Raw genomic sequence first — 26,635 nt, forward strand, 5'->3', positions numbered from 1 at the left:
TTGAGCATTCTTTGTCATTGCCTTTCTTTGGGATTGGAATGAAAACTGACCTTTTCCAGTCCTGTGGCCACTGCTGAGTTTTCCATATTTGCTGGCATATTGAGTGCAGCACTTTCACAGCATCATCTTTCAGGATTTGAAATAGCTCAACTGGAATTCCATCACCTCCACTAGCTTTGTTCATAGTGATGCTTCCTAAGGCCCACTTGACTTCACATTCCAGGATGTCTGACTCTAGGTGAGTGATCATACCATCATGATTATCTGGGTTGCGAAAATCTTTTTTGTACAGTTCTTCTGTGTATGCTTTCTACCTCTTCTTAATATTTTCTGCTTCTGTCAGGTCCATACCATTTCTGTCCTCTACTGAGCCCAGCTTTACATGAAATGTTCCCTTGGTATCTTTAATTTTCTTGAAGAGATCTCTATCTTTCCCATTCTATTGTTTTCCTCTATTTCTTTGCACTGATCACTGAGGAAGGCTTTCTTTTCTCTCCTTGCTATTCTTTGGAACTCTGCATTCAAATGGGAATATCTTTCCTTTTCTCCTTTGCTTTTCGCTTCCCGTCTTGTCACAGCTATTTGTAAGGCCTCCTCAGACAGCCATTTTGTTTTTTTGCATTTCTTTTTCTTGGGGATGGTCTTGATACCTGTCTCCTGTACAACGTCACGAACCTCCATCCATAGTTCATCAGGCACTCTGTCTATCAGATCTAGTCCCTTAAATCTATTTCTCACTTCCAGTGTATAGTCATAAGGGATTTGATTTAGGTCATACCTGAATGGTCTAGTGGTTTTCTCCACTTTCTTCAATTTTAGTCTGAACGTGTCAATAAGGAGCTCATGATTTGAGCCACAGTCAGCTCCCGGTCTTGTTTTTGCTGACTGTATAGAGCTTCTCCATCTTTGGCTGCAAAGAATATAGTCAATCTGATTTTGGTGTCGACCATCTGGTCATGTCCATGTGTAGAGTCTTCCCTTGTGTTGTTGGAAGAAGGTGTTTGCTTAATCAGACTTGTCAAAAGTCAGTGTATTCTACTGGTTTTCTTAAAGGAAGATTTTTTACCTATAATGATGAAATATATTATTTTTTGGATGTTACTCTTGTTTTATCATTTTTTTATGCTTATGTTTACTTCCTTTGTGTTACCTTGACATCTCCTTTTACACTTTTTGAGTTGAACATTTGTTCATTTATTTTTATTTTAAATCTTCCCTGCTTTTGAGACCAAAACCTTTCTTTCAGTACTGCTTTTATATAGGGTCTAATTTTTAAAATATAACTATCTATCTGATCGTTAGCTATTCTACATCTTTCATGGTACAACTAATCACTGGCAGGACCTCAATGCCAGGACTAACAGAAAATCCAATATAATCCCAGCAGGATTACTAAAGAATGGAAGGACTGCTTTCCCCTATTGTGGACTCTAGATTATTACACAAGATGATATGTCAGATAAACCTGAGGGAAATTTTTGAGAATACTGCTCATTTGTGCCTTAGCAGTATACAGGTTAGTCTATTTTGTTCTTCCTGTCCTTATGATGCCTATTGTAGACCAAATCAGAAGGGAATATTTCTCCCTTGTTCGCACAATATGCATAGCTTCCCCATATCCCTTCTGCAAGTAATTAGATCAAAGTAAAAGAGACTGAGGGCTTTCCAGGTGGCACAGTGGTAAAGATTCCACCTGCCAAGCAGGAGACAAGGGTTTGATCCCTGGGTCGGGAAGATCCCCTGGAGAAGGAAATGCCAACCCACTCCAGTATTCTTCTCTGGATAATCCCATGGACAGAAGAACCTGGTGGGCTACAGTCCATGGGGTTGCAAAAAGTCGAACATGACTTAGTGACTGAGCATGCACCAAAGGAACTGAGGCACTTGCAAACCTTATTGGTAACCTCTGTCTAGGCAAAGACTCCTTCAAATTCTACTCTATGTCTTAAAGGTGAGGATTCCTTCTTGTTACCAGCAGATTGTGAATATCTCAAACCCAGTTAATTTACTGAGAGTTATTTGGTAGCTGGTTTGACAAACGCTAGGCTTCCCGGTGGCTCAGACTGTAAAGAATCTGCCTGTGATACAGAAGATCTAGGTTCGATCCCTAGGTTGGGAAGATCCCCTGGAGAAGGAAATGGCAACCCACTCCAGTACTTTTGCCTGGGAAATCCCATGGACGGAGGAGCCTGATGGGCTACAGTCTATAAGGTCTCAAAGAGTCAGACATGACTGAGGGACTCACACTTTTCACTTTGACAGACATTGCTCAATAGTAAAATACAAACAAACAAGCATTTAAGCTACTGAGATGCAAAAATCATACATATGTTTTAGTTTATGAAAAATTTTTCATTGACCCCAAAAGTATCTTTATAAATCTTATAAAAAGATTTTTAATGGGAGAAGCCTTCTGGAACATGATCATTCATATGAATCTGGTAAGCAGGTTAAGGAATCCCAACATTGTAATGTTTCATTTTCAAAATCAAACATCTCCATCTTTGTGGACTAAAGCCTGCTTTTCAAAATAAGATCCATAGCTTTTTCCATCTTAAAGGAAGGAATATATTTTTGCTTCTGAGAAACACTTAGGTTATTATCTTATGGTTCCCACAAATTAGGTAACTGATTGGGTTTATCCTTCTAAGTTGGCTGGGTGTATGCCTCCAAACTGGCTTCTAGAAAGCTCAGATTTAAATATGTACCCCCTCCTATCCTGTAGTATGCATGTAGACCTCTCTGGTGTGCATATCTATTTTAGTCTTATCCCTGGCTATAACATATTTTATTTTAGCCTTTTTTTGGCTATCACATATGCCTCTATTTTCGTCTTTTCTTTGTCACCTAATGCTGGGTTATTTCATATTAGATTTTATATCTCTTTATAGGCTGCCTTGTTTAAAATTAGATATAATTTTAAAAAAATAAAAACTCTTATTCTGCAATATTTGCATAGTGAGGCTGCCTGATACAGTTTTACTCTCCACTAGATATACATAATTATGGGTGAAGCTCAGAAAATAGCACAATCACATCAGAAAACCAGTACAGGGAGTAAAGTCTCCCCACTTTCTGGAGACATTCAAAGAAAAGCTGGGGGACTTCATATCAGAGATGCATTATCAAATGTGGCATCTCTTCCCTCCCTACCAGCAGAGGAGAAGTTGGAGAAAAGATACTTCTACCACCTGCAGCCATCATTCACTAGGTGAGATGAGAATTACCCAGGCTGCCCATGATGCTCTCTGGGTTCTGAAAAGGAGACTCCTTTCTCCTTAGCTCCAACAATGATTTGTGCTTACATAGTTTGGAAGAGAAATGTTCTAACTCCTTTGTACCTTGGTGTGTTCATTTCTATAAACCATGAGTCTATTTACTGAGCATCTCTTCCTCCCAGAAATGGCTACACCTATACCTGAGCTGGCACATATAAGTGAGCAGAAGCAACTTGCCACAAAACAGGCACACACGTGTTGTGACGCTGAAGAGTTATAGCAATTTGATCAAGGAACTACTATATTAGCATCTCCAAGCCCAGGGAACCTGGACTCCCATCCCCAGCTTTCCTAGCTCTGATCTTGTTTTGCCCATACCAACCTAGAAACAGCTTGAGGATGAAAAATAATTTAATTAACAGAATGCTATTTTTTAGGTTATGATTCTTGTCAATGTCATTAATTACAGAATAATGTCTACAAATCCAAATTAGCATAATAGGTGACTCAATAATTCCTGTGTGCTCCAGCTCAGTTGCCATGTCGAGTCCAACTCTTTGGGACCCTGTGGACGGCAGCCCACAAGATTTCCCAGGCAAGAATATTGGAGTGGGTTACCAATCATTTTCTCCTCCAGGGGATCTTCCTGACCCAGGGATCAAACCTGCGTCTCCTGCATTGGTGTTCTTTATCACTGAGCCACCTGGGAAGCCCCAGTAAATCCTTACAATTGCTATAATCAATCAGATCACAAAAACTCAAAAGAGAATTCTTTTTTTTTTTCCTGAAAACTGTAAAATATGTGTTGGAGACTTTTTCTGCTTGAAAGAACCCACACAGATGCATCATAAATTGCTGCCATTAAAACTTACTATTTGGACTTTATATTGTTCTGAGTTCATAGTCTATATTTTATAATTACACTCTTTCAAGCTATAAAGCATTATCATAAAACAAAAAATATTAACAATGTTTGTCTCAGAGACTCACTATTCCCTTTATGCTAGGAGGCTCACCACACTTTCCTCCGGTCTGAACACCAACCTTTAATTAAATGTCTGTCTGCAATGTCTATTCCTCATATACCATTCCAGATGTCTATCCAGTGAGAAGGGGTCCCTGGGCCATTTTGTGGTTGATGTCCAAGTCACTTTCCTGCTTTTACTGGGCAGTAAGCCAAATAAATGATCTAAAGCATTCAAAGTAGACATCAAAATTAATAAATTTTATTCATACGAAATTCAGGATCATGCACCCTGTTTTATGAAGCATGAGTGCTGTCAACAAACTAGAGGAGATTTTTTAAAAATAAAGTCATCCCCCTTTAAATTTACGCAACACCATTGTCTCCAGACAGGGAGACAGCTTCCTTCAGACAAAGCAGAGTGAGTATGGCATAATCATTTGAAAGATTTGAGCTAAAATGTAGCTTATTGCAGAGCAAGTTATTTTCCAAACCTCTAGACCCACAAACTTTCTCTGGTGAGTTAAAATGACATTAAATTCCATGCATATGTGTGCAGCCCACAAAAACACCAAAGGACAATGAATTTAGCACCAGCCCAGGATTCCAATCACAGTGAGAAGCTGTGACTCACAGTTTCTTCCCATCAAGGGCAGTACCTAACGTGTAGACACCCAAGTTCCTCACCTCCAGGAAGCAAACGTTCCTCTCTAATTCTCTGCTTTCCATCAACACCTTCAGCCTAGCATCACATTAGGATTAGTTTTGACCATTCTTCTCTCCTGCTGGGCTGCAAGCTAGTTGAAAACAGAAACTGTCTTGTTACTAGTTTTATCACCAAGAGCTTCTGTATCATAGGTGATCAATTTGTTGGACTGAATAAAAGATCTAGTTCATTTTTGTTCAGGAGGGTTTAAGGAGACATTTCACATTACCTTTCCCATTACATTCTTGTGATTACACCCAGTCAAATTTAATGAAATGCTGAAAATGGAAATAATGTGGCAGGTCATAATAAATGCCAGTTCAGGAATGCCTTAAAAGTGTGTTTCTCCAATACAATGCAGTATTGTTCTCTTTCCAAGGGCCATAACTTACCCAACCCATTTTGACAGATTCTAATGAACCAAATGTCGTGTATGACAATATCAATTACCTGTGCTCACTGCAGTTTGACAGCAATTGCATCCAGAGAAACACTGTATCCTAAGCTGACTGTTTCTAAAGAAACATACCCCTTTCACACAAAGAAAGATAAACAGGAATGAATGATGATCTGATGAAAATCCAATCTGATTTAAGAAGTAGAAAGATAACCTAGCACAAATGAGGAAAACTCAATAAATTCCATGAAATTCCAATGGGAGAAAAATAACAGCTTTCTGGAATATCATCAACTGGTTAAAACAGAGTGGAACATTGTTTACATAGCTTCTAATATAGTTCTACAGCATTTCCTGTAATTTATACTTACTATTAAGGATAAAAGCTACAACCTAGGTATATATTATTGCCCATTATTCAAATGGAATAGAGTTTTCTTAGAAAATCCATTTTTAAGGAAGAACATGGATCCCAACACGTTCCTTTAATTTCCACTTTTACACGTATGTTCTGATCTGATAAAGGAAGCATCTGTTAGATGGATGAAATATACAGAGATGACTCATTTATCTGACACTGTTAGGGAAATGAGTAATTTTCCAGATAAAGAAGGATGCCCTTCAGAGTCTCATTTTTAGCTTAACTCTTTTAAAATGGAAAGCATACATTAAAGTCTTTAAATTAGGGACCTAGGAAATAAACTTGACAACTTCTTGATGCTCAGCATCATTTCAGGGACCATGACATAGATATACTACCATGTGTAAAATAAATAGCTATGGGAACCTGATGCATAACACAGGGAGCTCAGCTCCATGTTTTGTGATAACCTAGAGGGATGGGATGGGGGTGGGAGGGAGGCTCGAGAGAGAGAGAATATATGTATATACATCGCTGATTTCACTTTGTTGTACAGCAGAAACTAACACAGCATTGTAAAACGTTTATGTTCCAATAACAAAATTTTAAAAATAAATAAATAAAAAGCTAACTGCCCCCAAGCACTAAGCTTTTGAGTCCTCAAGGATGGTTTTGGCTTTGTTGTGAAACTGAGCTATGGTCTCTCAAACCCCAATCTCCACCCTACATTCTGCCCCAATTCTTGCCCCTTTGCCACACAGAGTGACCCAGCACCACTCTAAGGAGGATTCTCCAGCCTCAGTCCTCTGTTCAACACTTCTGGCTGTGGATGGCATTTCAGATTCAGCTCTGCAGGCTTTATTCCTGGAGTTCCCACCTGGACAATGCATCGGTTTGGAACCTCCTTCCCAGGTGACTCAGTCGTAAAGAATCTACCTGCCAACGCAGGAGATGCAAGAGATGCAGGTTCTATTTCTGGGTTGGGAAGATCCTCTGGAGAAGGAAATGCCAACCCACTCCAGACAGAGGAGCCTGGCGGGCTGCAGTCCATAGGGTTGCAAAGAGTCAGACACAACTGAGCGACTGAACACAGCACATTTAAGACAAGAGAGGTGACCAGTGCTCCTGGTCTTATCACTAGTGCCTTCTCTGGGTAATCAGTACCCATAAGTGATCTAGCACCTTCTAAAATGTTCTATATCATTTTTAAACATCAGATTTTTTTTGTCAGTTTTTTGGGTTGGCCAAAGAGTTCATTCGGGTTTTTCCATAAAATGTTACAGAAAAATCCAAACAAACTTTTTGGCCAACTGAATACCCATGGTGTTATCCATATTGTAAAGAAAAAAGTTAGGACCTACAGGTCCGCTACCACACCACTAGATTACCTGCTCTTTGACAATTCTGTCTCTCTGAAATTAATGCAAAAAGCCTAGTCCTGGGTGGTCTTTTTCTTTTTCTTTTTTTTTCCAATTATTTTTATTAGTTGGAGGCTAATTACTTCGCAACATTGCAGTGGGTTTTGTCATACATTGACATGAATCAGCCATGGAGTTACATGTATTCCCCATCCCGATCCCCCCTCCCACCTCCCCCCCCACCCGATTCCCCTGGGTCCTCCCAGTGCACCTGGCTGGGTGGTCTTTTTCAATTTGAGATCCAGAGAAGTACAGTATTTTTGAACTTTTTATGCTGAGTTTCCATTCCTGACATAATCTGAAAAATTAATCTAAGCATGTTATGGCTCAGCTGAGGGGTGGGGGGAGGGGACGTCCAACAGCCAAACGGTGCCCCCGTTCCCTTTTGTGTTTATGTTGCTGGTTGTTTTCAAGTTGATGGGTCACCCAAAGTGATGGGTTTTACTTTCAAGGAAATCTTTCCCAAACCAGAGTGCAAGTTCTCAGCTTTTGAGCATTACTGCAAGGGAACATTTCCAGAAGGTCCTCTTCCCAAGGTCAAACATGTCCAACCTCAATTTTTAATACCCTTTACATCACAAAATCATTCTATTAAATGATTTAACATGAACAACTTTAATGAGTAATGCAAATTACTGTTTCAAACTAACACTTTATTGATTAGCATTTGTATCAATAGATAGATATTCATGTTCACGTTACAGTATGAATTTCACCCAAATGTAGGGTGAAGGGAGTCAATGCGTGTGGGTTTATGTAGGGGAAATTGAACACCTGCACATAAACATCTCCCAAGGCTGAATCCTGCAGACATCTGTGCTCTATAAAGTGAAAAAAGGAAAACGTTTCCATAGGAAAATAAAGTTTCTCCATAAAAGACAAAAGTAAAGATGAGGTCTTCTGCTTTATTAGTGAAGTTCTTCAAAGAAAGACAAGAAAAGAAATGACCCACAAGGCATAGAACTTGGTGGTCGCTTATTCAGTGTGAACCTTGATTATATCCATTCCCTAATCTTTTCCATTTATTAAAACTGCCCCCACCCTTCAAAGTATTCCAGTATTGTTAGCCACTCCCCCTGAGTGACCCTTCCTCACTATTTATAAAGAATATTTATCATGTTTTAATGATCAAAATATTGTACAGTCATCTGTAGAAAGCCTAGAGAATATACTTAAAAGAAAATTTAAAACATGCATAATTCTGCAGTCCAAAGATAACCACTGTTAACAGCTTGGGGTATTTCTTGGTGTTTTTCTTTCTGTCCACATATGAAAAAAATTGGAGACTTCTATGATTTTGTGACCCAACCTTACAATCTATGGATATAATGTTAATGTTTCCCATGTTATTTTGAAAGCACACGTATAATAAAAATTTTGTAGTAGTCCATGTGAGAAATCCCATAATTTATTCAACCATTTCCTTATGGTTTAATATTTAAATTGTTCCTGGTTGTCACATATTATGAATAATGATGAGATCAATGTAATTTTGCATAAAACTTTTTAAAAAAAAAAAACCTTAAAATATTCCCTTGACTAATTCCCAGAAAAGACATAAGTTGGCTAAAAGTAAACATATTTTTCAGGCTCTGAATAAAGATTACAAAACTGCTTATCAAAAAGCATTGCACATATTATTATTCAATAGCATCACATAGCCTAACTTTTTGTGCCACAATTGCCAGCACAAGGTTTTCATATTTTTCCTTTTTTAAAGTAAAGTTGGGGGAGAATGCTATTTGGTCATTGCTTGGATTTACATTTTATTGATTACAAGTAAAGTGGAGTTTTTCCACATGAGTTAACAGGTTTTTTGCTTTCCTTTTAGAAGAATAAATTATTTTCCTTTACTATTTTTTAACTTTTCCTTACAAAGTATTTTACACAGTATTTTAGCATAATTTGTATATATCATTTTCCTTTAACTTTTCATATGAATGATTTTCAATAAATACACATTTTTAAGCCTTCTAAATAGTCAAACCTACCAATACACTCTTTTTTTCCATTCATTCTAAGTTTCTCCATTAGAAATTTGAGAAACATCTACTTTTACAGTCTTATTATATTTTTATGGTTTAATTTTTATTTAACTCTTCAGTCCATATGGAATTTATTTTGGCATATGGAAAAGACTTTAAATTAACTTTCTCTAAATAGTTAACCCACTGTTCTATACCACATGTTGAATATAGTAAATGTATACATTTACTGAAACTATTTGAGACTATAAGTTTACCTCTCAATATAGATTGTAGTTAATTATGATTTTTTGATACAGTATTCTCTTTTCGGTTATTTCCTACAAAGTGTGTAATTATATTTCTCATGTCCTCTTTGGCCAATAATTGCTTTAGGAGAATATTTTTAAATGTCCAAGAGTTTATACTTCTTGTCTTAAAAACATCTTGTCTTAATGTTTATTTGGATTATTTAGATTCAGAGAACTTGGGCTACATTCATCTCCATATGCTAATTTTTCTACATTTGCATTCCCTAAATTCTAAGATGCTGCTTCTCACTTTTTTAAAAAATCAGAATGCAATATAATTAACACATATATTAGCAATATTTGTGGATTTTCTTCACAAAATCTTTTAGTAAATCAAAAGTGACTTATAGCACTTATTTAATTTCTTCTTCTCTTCCACTCAATCTCTTCTGTCATTTGTGAGCATATATTAATAAGTTAGCTCTCTGAGATCTGTATAACATAGCTACCATCTTATTCTCATCAATTTTATTATCCTGTCCTTTCCCTTTGTTACTAAGTTTCTGAAATTTATTTTCATAATCCAATTTTCTGTGAAACCAGAATACTTAATAGTGACTACATCTTGATTTCTTTGAAACTGTGTGTGTGTGTGTTTGCTCACCCACTCTTTGTGGCCCCATGGACTGTAGCCTGCCAGGCTCCTCTGTCCATGGGATTCTCCAGGCAAGAATACTGGAATGGGTGCCATTTCCTGCTCAAGGAGATCTTCCCAATCCAGAGATCAAACCAACATCAATGAACAAGTATTTTGGTAGAGGGGAGGAAGCAGAGGAGGATGTTCTAAGCAACCAGGACAATTTGTATAAAGACACAGATGGAGAAGAGCCACATGAATGGACACACAAAAGCCTCATTAATAAAACCAGCACTAGACTTCCCTGGTGGTCCAGGGGTTAAGAATCCACCTGTCAATGCAGAGGACGGGGGTTCGATCCCTAGTCAAGGAACTAAGATCCCATGTGCCACAGGGCAACTAAGCCCGTGTGCGCAACTACTGAGCCTGAGAGACACAACTAAGACTTGACACAGCTAAATAAATAAATAATTTTTGTTTAAGTTTTGGCTTTTTTTCCCAAACTTATTTATTTTTAATCAAAGGAAAATTGCTTCACAATATGGTATTGGCCTCTGCCATACCTCAACATGAGTCAGCCATAGGTATACATGTGTCCCCTCTGCCTTTAACTTCCCTCCCACTTCCCACCCCTTCCCACCCATATAGGTTGTTATAGAACCCTGGTTTGAGTCCCCTGAGCCATACAGTGAATTCCCAATGGTTATCTATTTTACACATGGTATATGCTTCCATGTCATGCTCTCAAAAAACCCAGGCCTGGAAATTTATTGGAAGACAATGCCAAGAGAATGTCCAGATGGGACACCCCAACAGCTACACTCTTGCTCCCCACTGGGTCTTGGAATGACCCACTAAGCACAGTAGCCAGCAGCACCTTGACCTCAGGCCCACTGATCTCAACTGGTAACTCCAGCCCAATCGTGCACAGAAATGTCCAGGCTGGAAAGCTGAGTGACCACCTGTCCCAGTTTGCCTGGATGATTCCAGTCCCGAGAAAACTGGGACAGTTGGTCACCCTACGAAAGTGGACATAAGACTTACATTAAAAGTATCATAAAAGGTTAGATAGAAAATAACACTAGAGACACTTTTAAAGGTATTTATGATTTCTTTATTTGGCTGTGCTGGCTCTTAATTGTGGCATGTGGGATCTTAGTTCCCTAACCAGCGACTGACCCCATGTCCCCTGCATTGACAACATGGAGTCTTAGCCACTGGACCACCAGGGAAGTCTCTGTGGACACTTTCAAGGTACTTTTACAACTGGTCTCAGGCATCCATGTGCCAGAACCATCCACCTACCACCTGAACAGCCCTCAAGAGGCCTCTGCTACCCAAAGTCCACATCCAAGAAATACTGTCCAGAGTGATACAGCCTCAAGCATGAGCAGACAAAAGCATCCATGGAATGACCCAAACCTCCCAGAGCCTTAGCCCCGCAAGAACCTCTTTGCAAGCCATGCCTGTACTTTTGTGCTGTAGGCCAGCACTTGCCCAACCAAAAACAACATTTCCAAACTCCAAATCAGCCAATCAAAACATAATGCTTAAAACCTCTCATGATAGGGTATAAATTCCACTATTGCCTGGACATCTAGCCCTTCCAACTTCAGCTTGCAGAGAGTCAGCAAAGTCTTTTCTGGCCTGACATGGCTCTCTCACCCAGCCAGTGAATCCACTCACCTTTGTCTTATAGCTCTTTCCATCTCTGTTCTTCCTCCTTGACAAGAGAAAGAAATAACATGCTTCCATCCAGTCTTCTACCTGCCACCTACTCCCCATCCTCATAGCAAGCCTGAAAGGCCAGCTTCCTGGCCCTAGCCCTGCCTTGGTTCAAGATAGCAGACACCACTAAAATCCACTCACATTGCTATGCCTGAAGCAGAAGAGACCACAGTAGATTGTGAACCCTGACATTCATTTAAAAGAAACTTATATTTTGTAGCAGAGAAGAGGGGCCCAATGTCTTTCGTGTGTGTGTGTGTGTCCCAATAAAGTTTTACTTAAAAAACTTAAGACTGGGGCAGGTTTTGACCTGTAGGCAGTACTTTGTAGGCTACTGATTCAAGTGACTTGTTCAAGGTCATAGGTCTGATGAGTATCAGAATTTGGATAGAATTCAGATCTCCTACTTCCAATGTGCTTTTCCATTCCACTATGTTGTTGCCTTTATAGTTTGCATTCATCACACACTACCTTGTTTTATTATTAATCTTATATGGCTACTTATGATCTTTTGGTAGTCCAAGAGGCAGTGGACATCCAAGGATTGAGGGTGACACAGTAGAGCGATTAGAAGTAACCTAGTCTCAAAGTGCTTGAAAACCTAGTGCATCCTGGGCAGGGACAGGTCAGACCTCAGAGAGAAGAGAAATCTGGGCACAGGCAGCAAGGGCTGCACTGGGAACTGTTTGGAACTTCAACAGCTTGTATCTACCATTTAACTCACCTGATGAACGTAATTTGAAAAATTACACAGTACTCCAAAAATTAGTCAAAGAAGACAGCATTAGAAGAGGAAAATGTCTGCATGGTTCAAAAGCTCAAGTGACTCTCCATTAACCAATCTTTTTCTTTTATGCTTGAGAATGAGCTGATGTGCAAAAAACTCCGTGATAATGAAATTCAGAATGCACGTATACCAAAGTGAATCAGAGCAGAACGTATGGCTACATGTGCAGTATTCATGTATCTGCAATGTTCCTGAGTTAGGAATCAAGTACAAGTCATTCCCATTAATGTGTTCCTGTCTCCTAGCATCGATCTAATGAGAAAGCAAGCTCATGGTCTAACTCTTTGGAATACTGAAGGAGCCTAACTACATTTGACCAAGATTACTCACTAACAAAGGAATGAACTATTCAAACTCAAATGGCTCACTGCTTAAAAACATTATACACACAGGCCAGAAACAACAAAGAAAACTCTCCTATGCAGAGAACATGTGAGCTGCCCATTTGGATCCCCAGAGACACTGGCAATGTCCTATAGGTTCAAGGGTCTTGTCCATCTCCCTTCATGAGAAACTTCAGAAGCTGGTTTATACTTCCCAGGTTAAAAACAATTATATGAATAATTTGGGAACATCAAGTGATATTTCCGAGGCCTGCCAATAGTTTAACCACAATGAAGCTCCCAGCCAAGATATTCATGAAAAGTTCAGAAGAAGTTACTTTGAGAAAGATGGACTCGCAGCAAACAGATTTCTTGTCCTTAGAAAGAATACATAAATCAATACTCAAACAAGCAAAATGAAAATTCAGTTTGTTCATAATCATTGAAGAAAAAAGACATTTAGAAGCAGTTTAGAAAGAAGACTCCACAAAGAGTTCATTATTAACATGTTATTGTTACGATGCATATTAAAAATTCATTCAAACATTGCTCTCATACTTTTCCTTCCCGCAGATTAGATGTAAAAAATGTCTTAACTGAGCTGCAGGGCAAAAAACAGACACTTGGCTTTGCTACTTCTTGGCTGTGTGATCTTGGGTAAGACACTGTTCCTCTCTAGAGCTCCACTTCCTCACCTGAAAAAAGAGAATCCCTAAACTTCCTTCCACCTCTGTCATTCTATAATTCCAGGGCCACACATCCTCCCTGCTGATGGAAATAGTAAAGAAAATACAAACTCAAGTGGCATTTTGAGACAAGAAATCATACAAGTAGGCAAAGAGTTAACTTGACTCCAGTGATGATGTTATGATACCTCAGATGACGTTATTCTAATTTTTGACAAACAGAGAATTTTATAATCATAGAGTTTTACAGATGTAGAATGATTCACATCAAACTCTGAATTTGACTTAGAAGAGGAAATGAAACTCTTGAAAATAATGCTGTCTAAGGTGAGAGGGGGTATGGAGGAAGGAGATGCTAGAAGTCAGACTTTAAGAGCTAAACGGAGGAGGAAAAATTAGCAGGAGAAAATAAGAATTTGGAAATCAAGTAGTCACTGAAAGCAAAGGTAGATGAGAGCATAGGTGACAGTGATTTTAAATTGAAAAAAAATCTTGAATCCACTTAAATGTGGGCAGAAAGAGACAAAATAAATACCAGATGAGTCAGTGACAGATGGTGACAGGGAAGAAGAGATGATGGGTATAAACAGTATAAAAGGATCTCTGCAGGGGACTTCTCTGGCTGTCCAGTGGTTAGGACTCCATGCTTTCAATTCAGGGGGTTCAGGTTCTATCCCTGGTGGGGAAGCTAAGATCCCACATGCATTGAAGCCACAAAACCAACAAAATATAAAAGGGCTTCTGCAACACAAAATCCAGGTGATTCTCTCCCAAATGTCTATAAGCTTACATTAAAACTTATCCTAGGTTAATTAAGCTCTAATACTTTGGTCACCTGATGCCAAGAGCCAACACACTGGAAAAGACCCTGGTGCTGGGAAAAATTGAGGGCAGGAGAAGAAGGGGCGAGAGAGAATGAGATGGTGGGGTGGCATCACCGACTTGATGGACATGAGTCTGAGCAAACTGCAGGAGACAGTGAAGGACAGGGAAGCTTGACGTGCTGCAGTCCATGAGGTTACAAAGAGTCAGACACGACTTAGCAACTGAACAACAAATAGTTAATTCCAAATTCTCAAGGAGTTAAGAATGAGCTCATGAAGCAGCTCATGAATATGAAATTATTCCCTTGGATCTGCTAAGGTCTCCAAAGCCCTATTCACTGTAATAGTGGTGATGGTTTAGCTGCTAAGTGGTGTCCGACTCTTACAACTCCATGGACTGTAGGCCACCAGGCTCCTCTGCCCATGGGATTTCCCAGGCAAGAACACTGGAGTAGGTTGTCATTTTCTTCTCCAGGGGATCTTCCCAACCCAGGGATCAAACTCAGGTCTTCTGCATTGTAGGTGAATTCTTTACTGATTGAGCCATCAGGGAAGCCCACTGTAACAGTGGAATTGGGATTCTTAGGGAAAGAGATAATTTTTGACATGATTCTTCCAAGAGAAGCAGCTGGGCGTATCTCAGAGTGGGAGAGCCTAAAGTTTAGAATATAAGTTTCAGTTTTTTTCACATAACCATCTGGGTGTCCTTGAGTTAAGTCATTTGCACGTTCAGAGTGTCTATTTCCTTGACTCCTGAAATGCGGCATTTGAGAAAAGTCTCACCAGCTATAAAATTTTATGATTCTCTAACTAATAGTTTACTGCATCGCTGGCATGACTGCCTTGATCATCAGCATGATCCAATTAACACTCTGCAATGTAGAATATGTCTGTAGTTTCGAAAAGTAGACTATTTAGGACAGGAAGGAGTTTGGAACATGAAACACAGTCACTTTGTTTTTCAAAACAAATGAGGGGGCTTCCCTGGTGGCTCAGTAGTAAAGAATCTACCTGCCAATGCAGGAGACACTGGTTCCATCCCTGGTTTGGGAAGATCCCACATGCCATGGGGCAAGTAAGCCTGTGCGCCATAACTGCTGAGCCAGAGCCCTAGAGCCCAGTGCTCTGCAACAAGAAGCCACCAGAGTAAGAAGCCTGTGTACCGCAACTAGAGAGCAGCACCTGCTCAGGGCAACTAAAGAAAAGCCCGCACAACAACAAATACCCAGCACAGCCAAAAATATTCCTTTTTAAAAAAATGAGGACTCTGAGGTCCAAAGATGCTGAATGACTTTGTTAAATTACAAGCCAATTAGTGGCAGAAGCAAGACAAAGGCTGCCTGACCAGTCCTGCCTGCACCAAAATGCATGGCTACCAGTTGGCTTCAGGATGGCATACTTCACTAGAAGTTGCCCCCGTCCCCTTATAACCCATAGTGCGCTTTTTATGTGACTCGTTAAACACAGCCTACATCACAGCTGGGCTTTACTGGCCTTGGGGCTCTTAGTTTTCCAGACATCTAATCCAGGGGACATTGGAAGAGTGGCCTGAAGGTCGTCATGAAAATACACCAGAATTGAGTACTTTAAAAAGTCTTACAAGATCATCGAAGACAGCAAGTTATCTACACACTGTCTGCCTCCTTCCCATTTTATCAAACGAGTATTCGATAGGCGGAAGTTCCTAGTGAACCCAGTCCTGACCCACAACTTCAGGAACCAGACAGCAGCCTCCACAGCATAAGCACCTCGTCACTCTGGCTTCAGGCTGCTGGGACAGTGGGATGGCTGCCCTGAAAACCTCTGAGAGGCAACCTGGGGATTTCTGTGTAGGAGCGATGCTGCCTGCCACGCAATATGCTGCCACCTGCTCCGAGATGAGACAGTTGGTTGCAGATAGCACAAGGTACAGACATTAAAACCTGAACTACATTGGATACAGCAACCTGGGTGAATCTCTAGATATCATAATGTGGGAAAGAAGTTGAACACAGATGAGTATGTGCTGTATGATCCCATCAAACTGGGTCATTTGTGGAGACGTGGATGGACCTAGAGTCTGTCATACAGAGTGAAGTTCTAAGTCAGAAAGAGAAAGACAAATATTGTATATTAACATGTATATCTATAAAAATTGTACGGATAAACCTCTTTGCAGGGCAAGAATAGAGACAGCGACATGGAGAACAAACAAATGGACATCAAGTGGGAAAAGAGTGTGAAATAAATTGGTAGATTGGGCTTGACATACATATACTATTGATACTACCTACATATAAAATAGATAATTAATGAGAACCTACTGTTTAGCACAGGGAACTGTACTCAGAGCTCTGTAGTGACCTAAATGGGAAGGAAATCCAAAAAAGAGGGAGTATACGTATATGTAGCCCAGCGGTGGCCTGGTGGCCCAGCGGTCAAGAATTCACCTGCAATGCAGGAGACGCAGGAGACTCAGGTTCAATCCCTGGGTCAGGAAGATCCCCTGGAGGAGGGCATGGCAACCCACTCCAGTATTCTTGCCTAGAGAATGCCATGGACAGAGGAGTCTGGTGGGCTACTGTCCATGGGGTCGCAAAGAGTCGGACACGTCTGAAACAGCTGAGTCTGCAGGCACATGTGTACGTGTGACTGATTCACTTCGCTGGACAGCACAAACTAACACAACACTGTAAGGCAATTATATCCCAATTTAAAAAAAAATAAATAAATAAAAACCAAAATGAATCTATAACCGTGATAGAAGTCAGACTAGTGATTACTTCCTGGGTGAGAGATATTGACCAGAAGGGGTCCATGGAGCTTCCTAGGGTGGGGGAATGTTTGATTGCTGGATCTGGGTGGTAGTTACACAGGCATAAAGATATTTAAAAACTGTTCAACTTCAACACTTCAGATATGGGTGTCATTTACTATAATTATGTTATACTTTAATAAACAATGAATTTAACATATTGTGTGCAGACCCTTGATATGAATGGAGAGTATGCTTCTTCCTTTTCTTTTCCATAAGAGTATCTGAGATTCTCCAAATTGAATCTTTGCAAATAATATTACTAGCAATAACAATAGCTACATGAAGTACTTTTATGCATCAGAACCTGTGCAGGCAGACATAGGAATTACCTGAATTATCTCCTTTCATTCTTAAAACATTTCCGTGAGGTTGACCAATACCATCATGTATCTCACAGATGACAAAACTAAGGCACACAGAAGTGAAGTAACTTGTCCAAAGTCACACAGCAAGTAAAATATCAGAACTGAAATTCAAACCCAAAGCAGTCTGGCTCCTGAGTCTATGTTCTTAACTTTTCGTCACATTTGATGGTATGTTGCAGGAAGGAAAGTTTTCAAACTGAGGAGTATTTTATCTAACTTTTCTCTGATATTACAGTGCAGTTTGCACACTCAGCATGAAGAGGAAAAAGGATCCAGGGCTTGGGCTGATAGGTTAACAATTCTCTAGTTGATTACATTCTTGAGATTCATTCAACGGATACACCTAGTTTGGTACAAATTCCTCTTTTTTTTTTTTGCCTTTAATAGCAGAGGGTAGGTGCTATTATTGGCTTGTTATAGCACAGTGGGAGCAACACAGAATGTTTTCACAGGCTATCCACTGGGCCCTCTAGAACACTATGTCCTAGGACAGAATTTCCACCGCATGCCATATGCTTTTAAGGTCTGCCTTAGGCTTTTTGGAAAGACTGAAGGGGCTTACTTTCCTCTTCAGATAGCTTTTATATTGTTATGATATTAAATATAATTTATCTGTAGAAGCTGGAGAAGGCATTAACCACTCCTTAATTAAAAAACACAAAGCTCGTGATTTTCCAGACATCCTCTTCTATCCTTTACTGGCTCCTCAATTAGTTTCTCTGAAGCTTTCCTAAGGAAACCTATTAAATCATTAATTTCTCAATTAAAAGGAGACATAAATCATAGCTGAAGCTCCAACACTTTGGCCACCTGACACAAAGAGCTGACTCACTGGGAAAGATCCTGATGCTGGGAAAGATTGAGAGCAGGAGAAAAAGCGGGCGACAGAGGATGAGATGGTTGGATGGCATCACTGACTCAATGGACCTAAGTTTCAGCAAACTCCAGGAGACAGTGAAAGACAGGAAAGCCTAGTGTGCTGCAGTCCATGGGGTTGCAAAGAGTAAGTTACGATTTAGTGACTGAACAACAACAACAAATCATAGATCCTCTAAAAATTCATCCAGGAGAAAGGGCAGAAAGCAACTTGATGGTTTAGCCTCTCTTAGCAAATAGGCCCAAAGCGTTAACTGAGGTCTATATTATGAAAATGACTTCCCAGGTGGATCAGTGGTAAACAATCTGCCTGCCAATGCAGGAGACGTGGATTCAATCCCTGGGTCAGAAAGATGATTTGGAGAAGGAAATGGCAACCCACTCCAGCATTCTTGCCTGGGAAATCCCCATGGACAGAGGAGTCTGAGGGGCTACAGTCCGAGGGGCCACAAAAGAGTCGGACATGACTTAGAAACTAAACAACAACAACAAGGTATCAGTGTAAATTGAGAATGAGAAGTCATAGTACTGCGGGTGCAGTTTTGCTCTCTGCATCTCAGCCAAGCTCAAGTCTTGCTCTCCAGTGGGGTTTTGTGCAGTGATTTAAACACACACCCATGTGCACACAAGCACACTCACACAGAAGCAGGCATCTGTTTTCCTTTCTGGAAAATGGGCTTGAAAAAGGTAAGTTTTGGTACTGGTCAAAAAAATTAAATAAGAGCTCAGAGGGCAATGAAAGCAAAGGTTAATCAGAAAACAGAACTTTTAGATAATTTCAGAATTACATGATGAATTTGGCAATAGCAAAAATGAACAAATTTAAATATTTATCTTAATATTTAAATATTTCCAATGAAAATCAGAGACCGTGTCTCTCAAGCCAATGCCACAACCAGAGCAGGAGCCACCTGCTGTGCAGGAAGCTACTCGCAAGCGTGGGCAGCCCAGGGTTTCAGGGTCCTTCCTGATGTCACGGGTCTATTGTACTAGTTGTGCCGAGGAGGAAATAGAAAGATCTTGAAGCTATTTTTGAGGAACTGTTTCCTGCCCACTGGCAAATGGCAGAGCCCAAAATAGACTCCCCAGTGAGGTTCTTACCTGGTCGTCATAGCGATACGTGAGGAACTGCTCCCCAGTTGTGTCCTCCAGAAAACTCCCCTGAGGGGAAAGTGCAAACTCAGGAAGGAAGTAGGCCCCAGGAGACTTCTCTGCTGTGGTCTGAAAGGCAAGATTGCTTGGTTACACATAAGGCCCAGTAAGGACCCCCAATGGGCTTCCCCGGTGGCTCAGTGGTAAAGAATCTGCCTGCCAATGCAGGAGATTCGGGTTAGATCCCTGGCTCAGGAAAATTCCTTGGAGAAGGAAATGGCAACCAACTCCATTATTCCTGCCTGGAAAATCCCACAGACAGAGGAGCCTGGCAATCTACAGTCCATGGAGTTGCAAAAGGGTCAGACACAACTTAGTAATCACACAACAACAACAAAGGACCCCCAATAGGCAGTCTCTGAAAAGGGTGAGTCCAAAAGAATCCAACCACGAAAGGTTTCACCAAGAAAAGGCAAGTGCCTATTTACAATAGCCAAGACATGGAAACAACCTATTTTCTTTCTGTTGTGATTGTTTGGTGAAGGAGTAAGAAACACACTTATTTTTTCCATCCTGTAACAGAAGTGCATATAATCCTCTCTTTTTTTGGAGTTCCTTCTTATGTAGATCACCAGAGAGCACTGAGCAGAATTCCCTGAGCTATACAGTAGCTTCTCATTAGTTATCTGTTTAGGGCACAGAATATGTCTGCTGGACATTGTCCCTAAAGTCACCCTGGGAGGAAAAGGAAGGGGCACTAAAGCCACAGCCCCTACAAAGACAAGAAGACCCCAAGACATGTTAGCAGTGTTCCACGGAGCTCTATGTGAAATATCAGGAAAAGTAAAAAGTCTTCCTTGTATTAAAGCTTGTCACCCCTCAGTATTCTTTAGTGTGGAAAAAATAGAAGACACTTATGGCTTAACTATAGCTGATTACCTTCTGCTCTGTGAGCCACTGTTCTGACTTTAAATTGCATTTATTAGACTTCTACAAATAAAAGCTGGAGAGGGTGTGGAGAAAAGGGAACCCTCTTGCACTGTTGGTGAGAATGTAAACTGATACATCCATTATGGAGATTCCTTAAAACCTAGGGATAAGTCTTCCATATAACCCAGCAACCCCACTCCTTGGCATATACTCAGAGAAAACCACAATTCAAAAAGAGATACATGCTTCCCATTGTTCACGGCAGCACTATTTACAATAGCCAGGACATGGAAGCAACCCAGATGTCCATTGACAGAGGAATGGATAAAGAAGATGTGGTACATATACACAATGGAATATTACTCAGCTATAAAAAGGAACAAAATTCTGCCATCCAGAGATGTGGACAGACCTAGATACAGTCATACAGAGAGAACTCAGAAAGAGAAAAACAAATACAGTACATTAATGCATGTTTATGGAATCTAAAAAAATGGTATAGATGACCTTATTTGTAAAACAGAAATAGAGACACAGACACAGAGAACAAACTTTTGGACAGCAAGCGGGGAAAGGAGGGTGGGATGAATTGGAGATTGGGATTGACATATACACATTATTGATACTATGCATTAAATAGATAACTAATGAAACCTACTGCATAGCAAAGGGAATTCTACTCAATGCTCTGTGGTGACCTAAATGGGAAGGAAATCCAAAAAGGAAAGGATATATATATATATACATATAGCGGATTTGAGCTTCCCTAGTGGCTCAAATGGTAATGAGCCACTCAAATGAGTCTGCCTGGAATGCAGGAAACCCAAGTTCAATCTCTGGGTCAGAAAGATCCTTTGGAGAAGGAATGGCAACCCACTCCAGTATTCTTGCCTGGAGAAGTCCATGGACAGAGGAGCCTGGCGGGCTATAGTCCATGGGGTAGCAGAGAGTCGGACACAACTGACCCACTGACACACACATAGCTGATTCACTGTACTATATAGTATAAACACTATATTGTAAAACAACTATACCCCAAAATAAAAATAAATCTTTAAAAAATCACTTTTGAAGACTAGATGAATTACTAGGAGTAAATTTCTCATCTAGCTTATGTTCCTTATGGTGTAGAAGCTCAAACAAATATATTTTCCTCCTCCTTTTGTTCCCCTCCAATCTCCAACAACCTGTGTAGTAATTTCCAAATACTGATGTTCATCTGGTTAAGAATTCACTGAGGAAATAAGCATATAGATTTCTAGATCATATCTGGAAAAAATAATTAAAAAAATAAAAACTGAGGTGGGAATAAAAACTTGCACATGAAAATCAAAGGTGAATTTGATGGTAAAATTTATTTCTGTATTTCCTAGGAAGCTTCAGTATGTGTAAAAGTATTGTTTTTCTCACCAAAATAAAAACACATCTAGGTAAACCTCAGAGCCAAATTTTATATAACTACTAGAAAATAATGGATTCTATCTTAAGATAATTCATGGAAGCTGATAACCAAAATGCTCAGCAAAGATCAATAAATGTTACCTGCCTCTATTGGCTTCAGAGATCATAGAATCATAGTTTTAAATGCCTGAAGAGGCCTTAGAAGTCATCTAGGTCGAACTCCTAAATTTAGAAATGAGTGAACTAAGGCTCTGAGAGTTAAGATACTTGCCAAACAGCACAGAGCAGGAGCCAGTGCTGAAACCTGTTAGCAATCATGTGCAAAGACACAGTTAGGTCATTTCAGCAAAGGCTAGGGGCTGGGAGCAGCCTAAGATCACCACCTGAAACTAGCTCCCTAAAGACACAAAGCCTCCCTGTATAATGGGCTTCTCAGATGCCTCAGCAATACAGAACCCCCCTGAAGTGCAGAGGACGAAGGAAACGCGGTTGGGACCCTGGGTTGAGAAGATCTCCTGGAGAAAGAAATGGCAAGCCACTCCAGTATTCTTGCCTGGGGCAAGAGGAGGAACAATCCTAAGGACAGAGGAGCCTGGCAGGCTACGGTCCATGGGGTCACAAAAGAGTTGGACATAATTTAGCGACTAAAAAACTACAATCCTGTATAATGCTTACCTTTAGTTGACCATACATTCAACACATATTTATTGAGCACCTACTATATGCCTGAAACTGTTCTGAGTGCTTTGGATACAATGACATACAAGAAAGATAAGGTATCTCTTTTCATGGAGGTTATACTCTAGTGGAAGAGATAGATTTTTTAAAAAGCAAACAAATTTCTAAATATGAAAATTAAAGCTCTAAGTGCTATAAAGTAAATAAACAGAGGGATATGTGAATAAAGTTGGGAGAAGGTTGTTTAACTTTATATAAGAAGTGGGGTGTTAGAGAAGGCTTTTGAGAGTCTCTTGGACAGCAAGGAGATCAAACCAGTCCATCCTAAAGGAAATCAACCCTGAATATTCATTGGAAGGACTGATGCTGAAGCTGAAGCTCCAACACTTTGGCCACCTGATGCAAAGAGCCGACTCACTGCAAAAAGACGCTAGTGCTGGGAAGGACTGAAGGCCAAAGGAGAAAGGAGGAGATAGAGGATGAGATGGTTGGATGGCATCACCAACTCACTGGACATAAGTTTGAGTAAACTCCAGGAGATACTGAAGGACAGGGAAGCCTGGTGTGCTGCAGTCCATGGGGTCGCAAAGAGTCGGACACAACTAAAGTGACTTAACACACACGCACATACTAGATTCCAGGGATGCCTGGTTCCAAGATCATCATCTGTTTATCCCCATCATCTTCTTCAACCCTCCCCACCCCAGCTCCTTTCAGCTGTCCCACTCCAAGCTGGCTCTCCTTCCTGGGCTCTTCTGAAGCTGCCCCACCACTGAAAAAAAAAAAAAATGCTGCCACATTTACTCCCAAGTGGCTGCTTTCTGCAGCAAAGGGGACTGTCCTAAGCCTCTGTGATCAGAGTTATTTGCCTGCTGTGCTTTTTCTATGCTATTAACAACAACTACAAACATTTCTTAAGCACCAATGAGCATTTTTTTTTTTTTTTTTTTTGGCCGCTGAAATTCGATTGAGTAAAATGACCTGTTTGCCTTACATTTTGTTCACTGTATTCCTATTCCAGGCTTCTGCCTCTGCCCAAAGGCATCTCAGTGCAGCACTGTGGAGGCAGTTCCAGAAGGCTGAGGGCTGTGTCTCCATCATGTCTGTGTTCCCCATGGAGATGTCTGGTGTGATTCACTGAGAGTCTGACTGATGGCCACACTACCCGAGCCATGCAATAGGGGGCGAAACTTCTCGCCAAACCCATTCTGTGGGAATTAAAGGCTACCAGACGCGAAGAGTCAGACATGACTGAGCGACTTCACTTTCACGTTTCACTTTTATTCATTGGAGAAGGAAATGGCAACCCACTCCAGTGTTCTTGCCTGGAGAATCCCAGGGATGGGGTCGCACAGAGTCGGACACGACTGAAGTGACTTAGCAGCAGTTCCTGGACTAGGGCTTCCCTGATGGCTCAGACAGTAAAGAATCTGCCTGCAATGAGGGAGACCTGAGTTTGATCCCTGGGTGGAGAAGATCCTCTGGAGAAGGGAATGGCTACCCATGCCAGTATTCCTGCCTGGAGAATCCCATGGACAGAGGAGGCTGGCAGGCTACAGTCCATGAGGTCTCAAAGAGCCGGATATGACTGAGTAACTAACACTTTCACTTTTTCTTTTCAGTCCCTGAGCTAGACCAGATTCTCTCTAGGCTCACATCACACCCTCTGTCACTGATAAACTGATTTTGCATTCACCTCTCTTGACCAAAATCCTTCCTCCCGAGTCAATTTTCAATCCTGTGGGAGCTGATGCTGCAGCCGGGTACAGTCCAAGTCCTCTCCATCTGTGGTGGTCAGCGTGGGCCACCATGCTTGTGTGAAGTCTGAAGTGCTGACCTGTAGCATCCCAGGATAATGAAAGCTCAGTGCTAGAAGGGACCTTCTCAGTCATCTGATCCAGCCTGTCCCCCTCAGCAATCCTGCCCGATGCCCTGCAGCCTCTAAGTGAATACCTTTATGACAAGGAGCTCACTCCCTCAGAAGGCAACAGGAGTACGTCAGAATCTAGCAAACTAGATTCGGGAGAAATTGTGAGACTGGGATTGATACAGCTTCCCTGGTGGCTCAGCAGTAAAGAATCTGCCTATGATGCAGAAGATGCAGGTTCGACCCCTGGGTCGGGAAGATCCCCAGGAGGCAGAAATGGCAACCCACTAGTCTAGTATTCTTGCCTGGAGAATGCCATTGGCAGAGGAGCCTGGTCAGCTATAGTCCATGGGGTCACACAGAGTCAGACACAACAGAAGCAAAATGCAAAATGCACATATAATAGATAACTACTGAGGACCTCCAGGACAGTTCAGGAAACTATACTCAGTGCTCTGTGGTGACCTGACTGGGAAGGAAATCCATAGAAGAGGAGATAAATGTTAAAACAAAAAATAAAAGAAATCTAGCAAACTCTTCTGAAGTGGCCCATTGCTCCCCAAGGTGGAATGAGATACCTTCCCACTTTCTGTCATCCTCCCCCACAGCCTTCCCCTGTCTTCCCCTCCCCTCTAGCAAACACACATATACTAAGTTGAATTCTAAAGCCTAAACACACAGATCACCAGCCCAGGTGGGATGCATGAGACAAGTGCTCGGGCCTGGTGCACTGGGAAGACCCAGAGGAATCGGGTGGAGAGGGAGGTGGGAGGGGGGATCGGGATGGGGAATACGTGTAAATCTATGGCTGATTCATATCAATGTATGACAAAACCCACTGAAATGTTGTGAAGTAATTAGCCTCCAACTAATAAAAAAAAATATAAGATAATAAAAAATAATAATAATAAAAAAAAATAAAAATAAAGCCTAAACACAGCAGAATCTAGGCAGGGACTAACATTTGAGTCACAGATCTATAAATCTGGAAGAAACTTTTGCTGTTGTTGTGCAGCCACTAAGTTATGTCCAACTCTTTGCGATCCCATGGGCTGTAGCCCAGCTGCCAAGTGAAAGTTCACCCCCATCCCATCCCCCCAGCTCCCTCCATAGGGACAGTCTTAGGAAAACCAGACTTTTCTTTAAGGAGAAATGGCTAAGTTCTCTTATGACTTCAGAAAGTAAGCAACCTGGGCAGCGACGAACACACACTGACATCTCACCAGATAAGGAGCCAACTTCCTAAATGTTGGGGAGACTTGGTGGCAGGTGGCACCTCACAGGACTGGGTGACTGAGGAGGTCAGGCCCCTCAGGCAGCAACAATTGAAGGGAGGACGGGGAGGTGGGGTCGGGGAAGGGAGGCTGGACCAGGATATGTGCAAGCTTCCCATGACACAGATCCAGAACCAAGGAGAGAAGCTGCCAAAATGCATCATCCCACCAGCCACTGTCCACAGCTGCTGAGTCACCGGGACTGGGGGTCAGGAGGAATCCAGATGGCCCCTTCAGGGACCCAAGGATGCAGCTTACTCACCTTCCCCTCCAGCCGAAGGCTTTGACTTTGGCAGGAGAGAGTAAGTATGGAATGGCGATTCAAGGACAAGATTTGCATGTCCTAGACTCCATGCATATAATCAGAGCTATGGTTTTTCCAGTAGTCATGCACGGATGTGAGAGTTGGACCATAAAGAAGGCTGAGAGCTGCATAATTGATGCTTTCGGATTATGGTATTGGATAAGACCCTTGAGAGTTCCTTGAATAGCAAGGAGATCAAACCAGTCAATCCTAAAGGAAATCAATCCTGAATATTCCTTGGAAGGACTGACGCTGAAGCTGAATCTCCAATAACTTTGGCCACCTGATGCAAAGAGCCAGCTCATTGTAAAAGATCCCAATGTTGGGAAAGATTGAGGGCAGGAGGAGAAGGGGGCGACAGAGGATAAGATGGCTAGATGGCATCATCGACTCAATGGACATCAGTTTGAGCAAACTCTGGGAGATGGCCAAGGACAGGGAAGCCTAGTGTGCTGCATTCCATGCAGTCGCAAAGTGTCAGACATAATTGAGCTACTAAACAACAACAAGCCTCCAACAACACCCCGGGTAGGATAGAGAATGTCTCTCAAGACTTAGTAAAAGGTTTGGCTGATGTGATGGAAGGAAAGACAAGTGGAGGAGAAGTGGGTGTTTCTATACAAAAGAAAGGGAACCCAATATGCCTCAAAAGTCAAGTGGTCACTGTTGACATTATACAGGGGGATTCCCACTGAATTTCAACAAGTCAGTTTAAACCCTTCTCCCAAGCTTGGTCTGAGCACTATAGGTGGATGTCCATCTCTCTCCAGAGCATGAACACAGCCAA

The 26,635-nt window shown here is 41.2% G+C and overlaps 1 protein-coding gene across 1 annotated transcript in view; it reads right to left on the minus strand.

The window, feature by feature from the left end:
* Positions 1–26,635, minus strand: part of ADAMTSL3 (ADAMTS like 3) — a 371,458-nt gene that overhangs the window by 291,522 nt on the left and 53,301 nt on the right. The window contains exon 2 of the mRNA XM_061158827.1: positions 19,404–19,523. Coding sequence (XP_061014810.1) covers positions 19,404–19,523 — 120 coding nt within the window. The remainder of the gene's footprint in view (positions 1–19,403; positions 19,524–26,635) is intronic.

Source organism: Dama dama, chromosome 13, assembly GCF_033118175.1.
Source record: "Dama dama isolate Ldn47 chromosome 13, ASM3311817v1, whole genome shotgun sequence".
Taxonomy (NCBI): domain Eukaryota; kingdom Metazoa; phylum Chordata; class Mammalia; order Artiodactyla; family Cervidae; genus Dama; species Dama dama.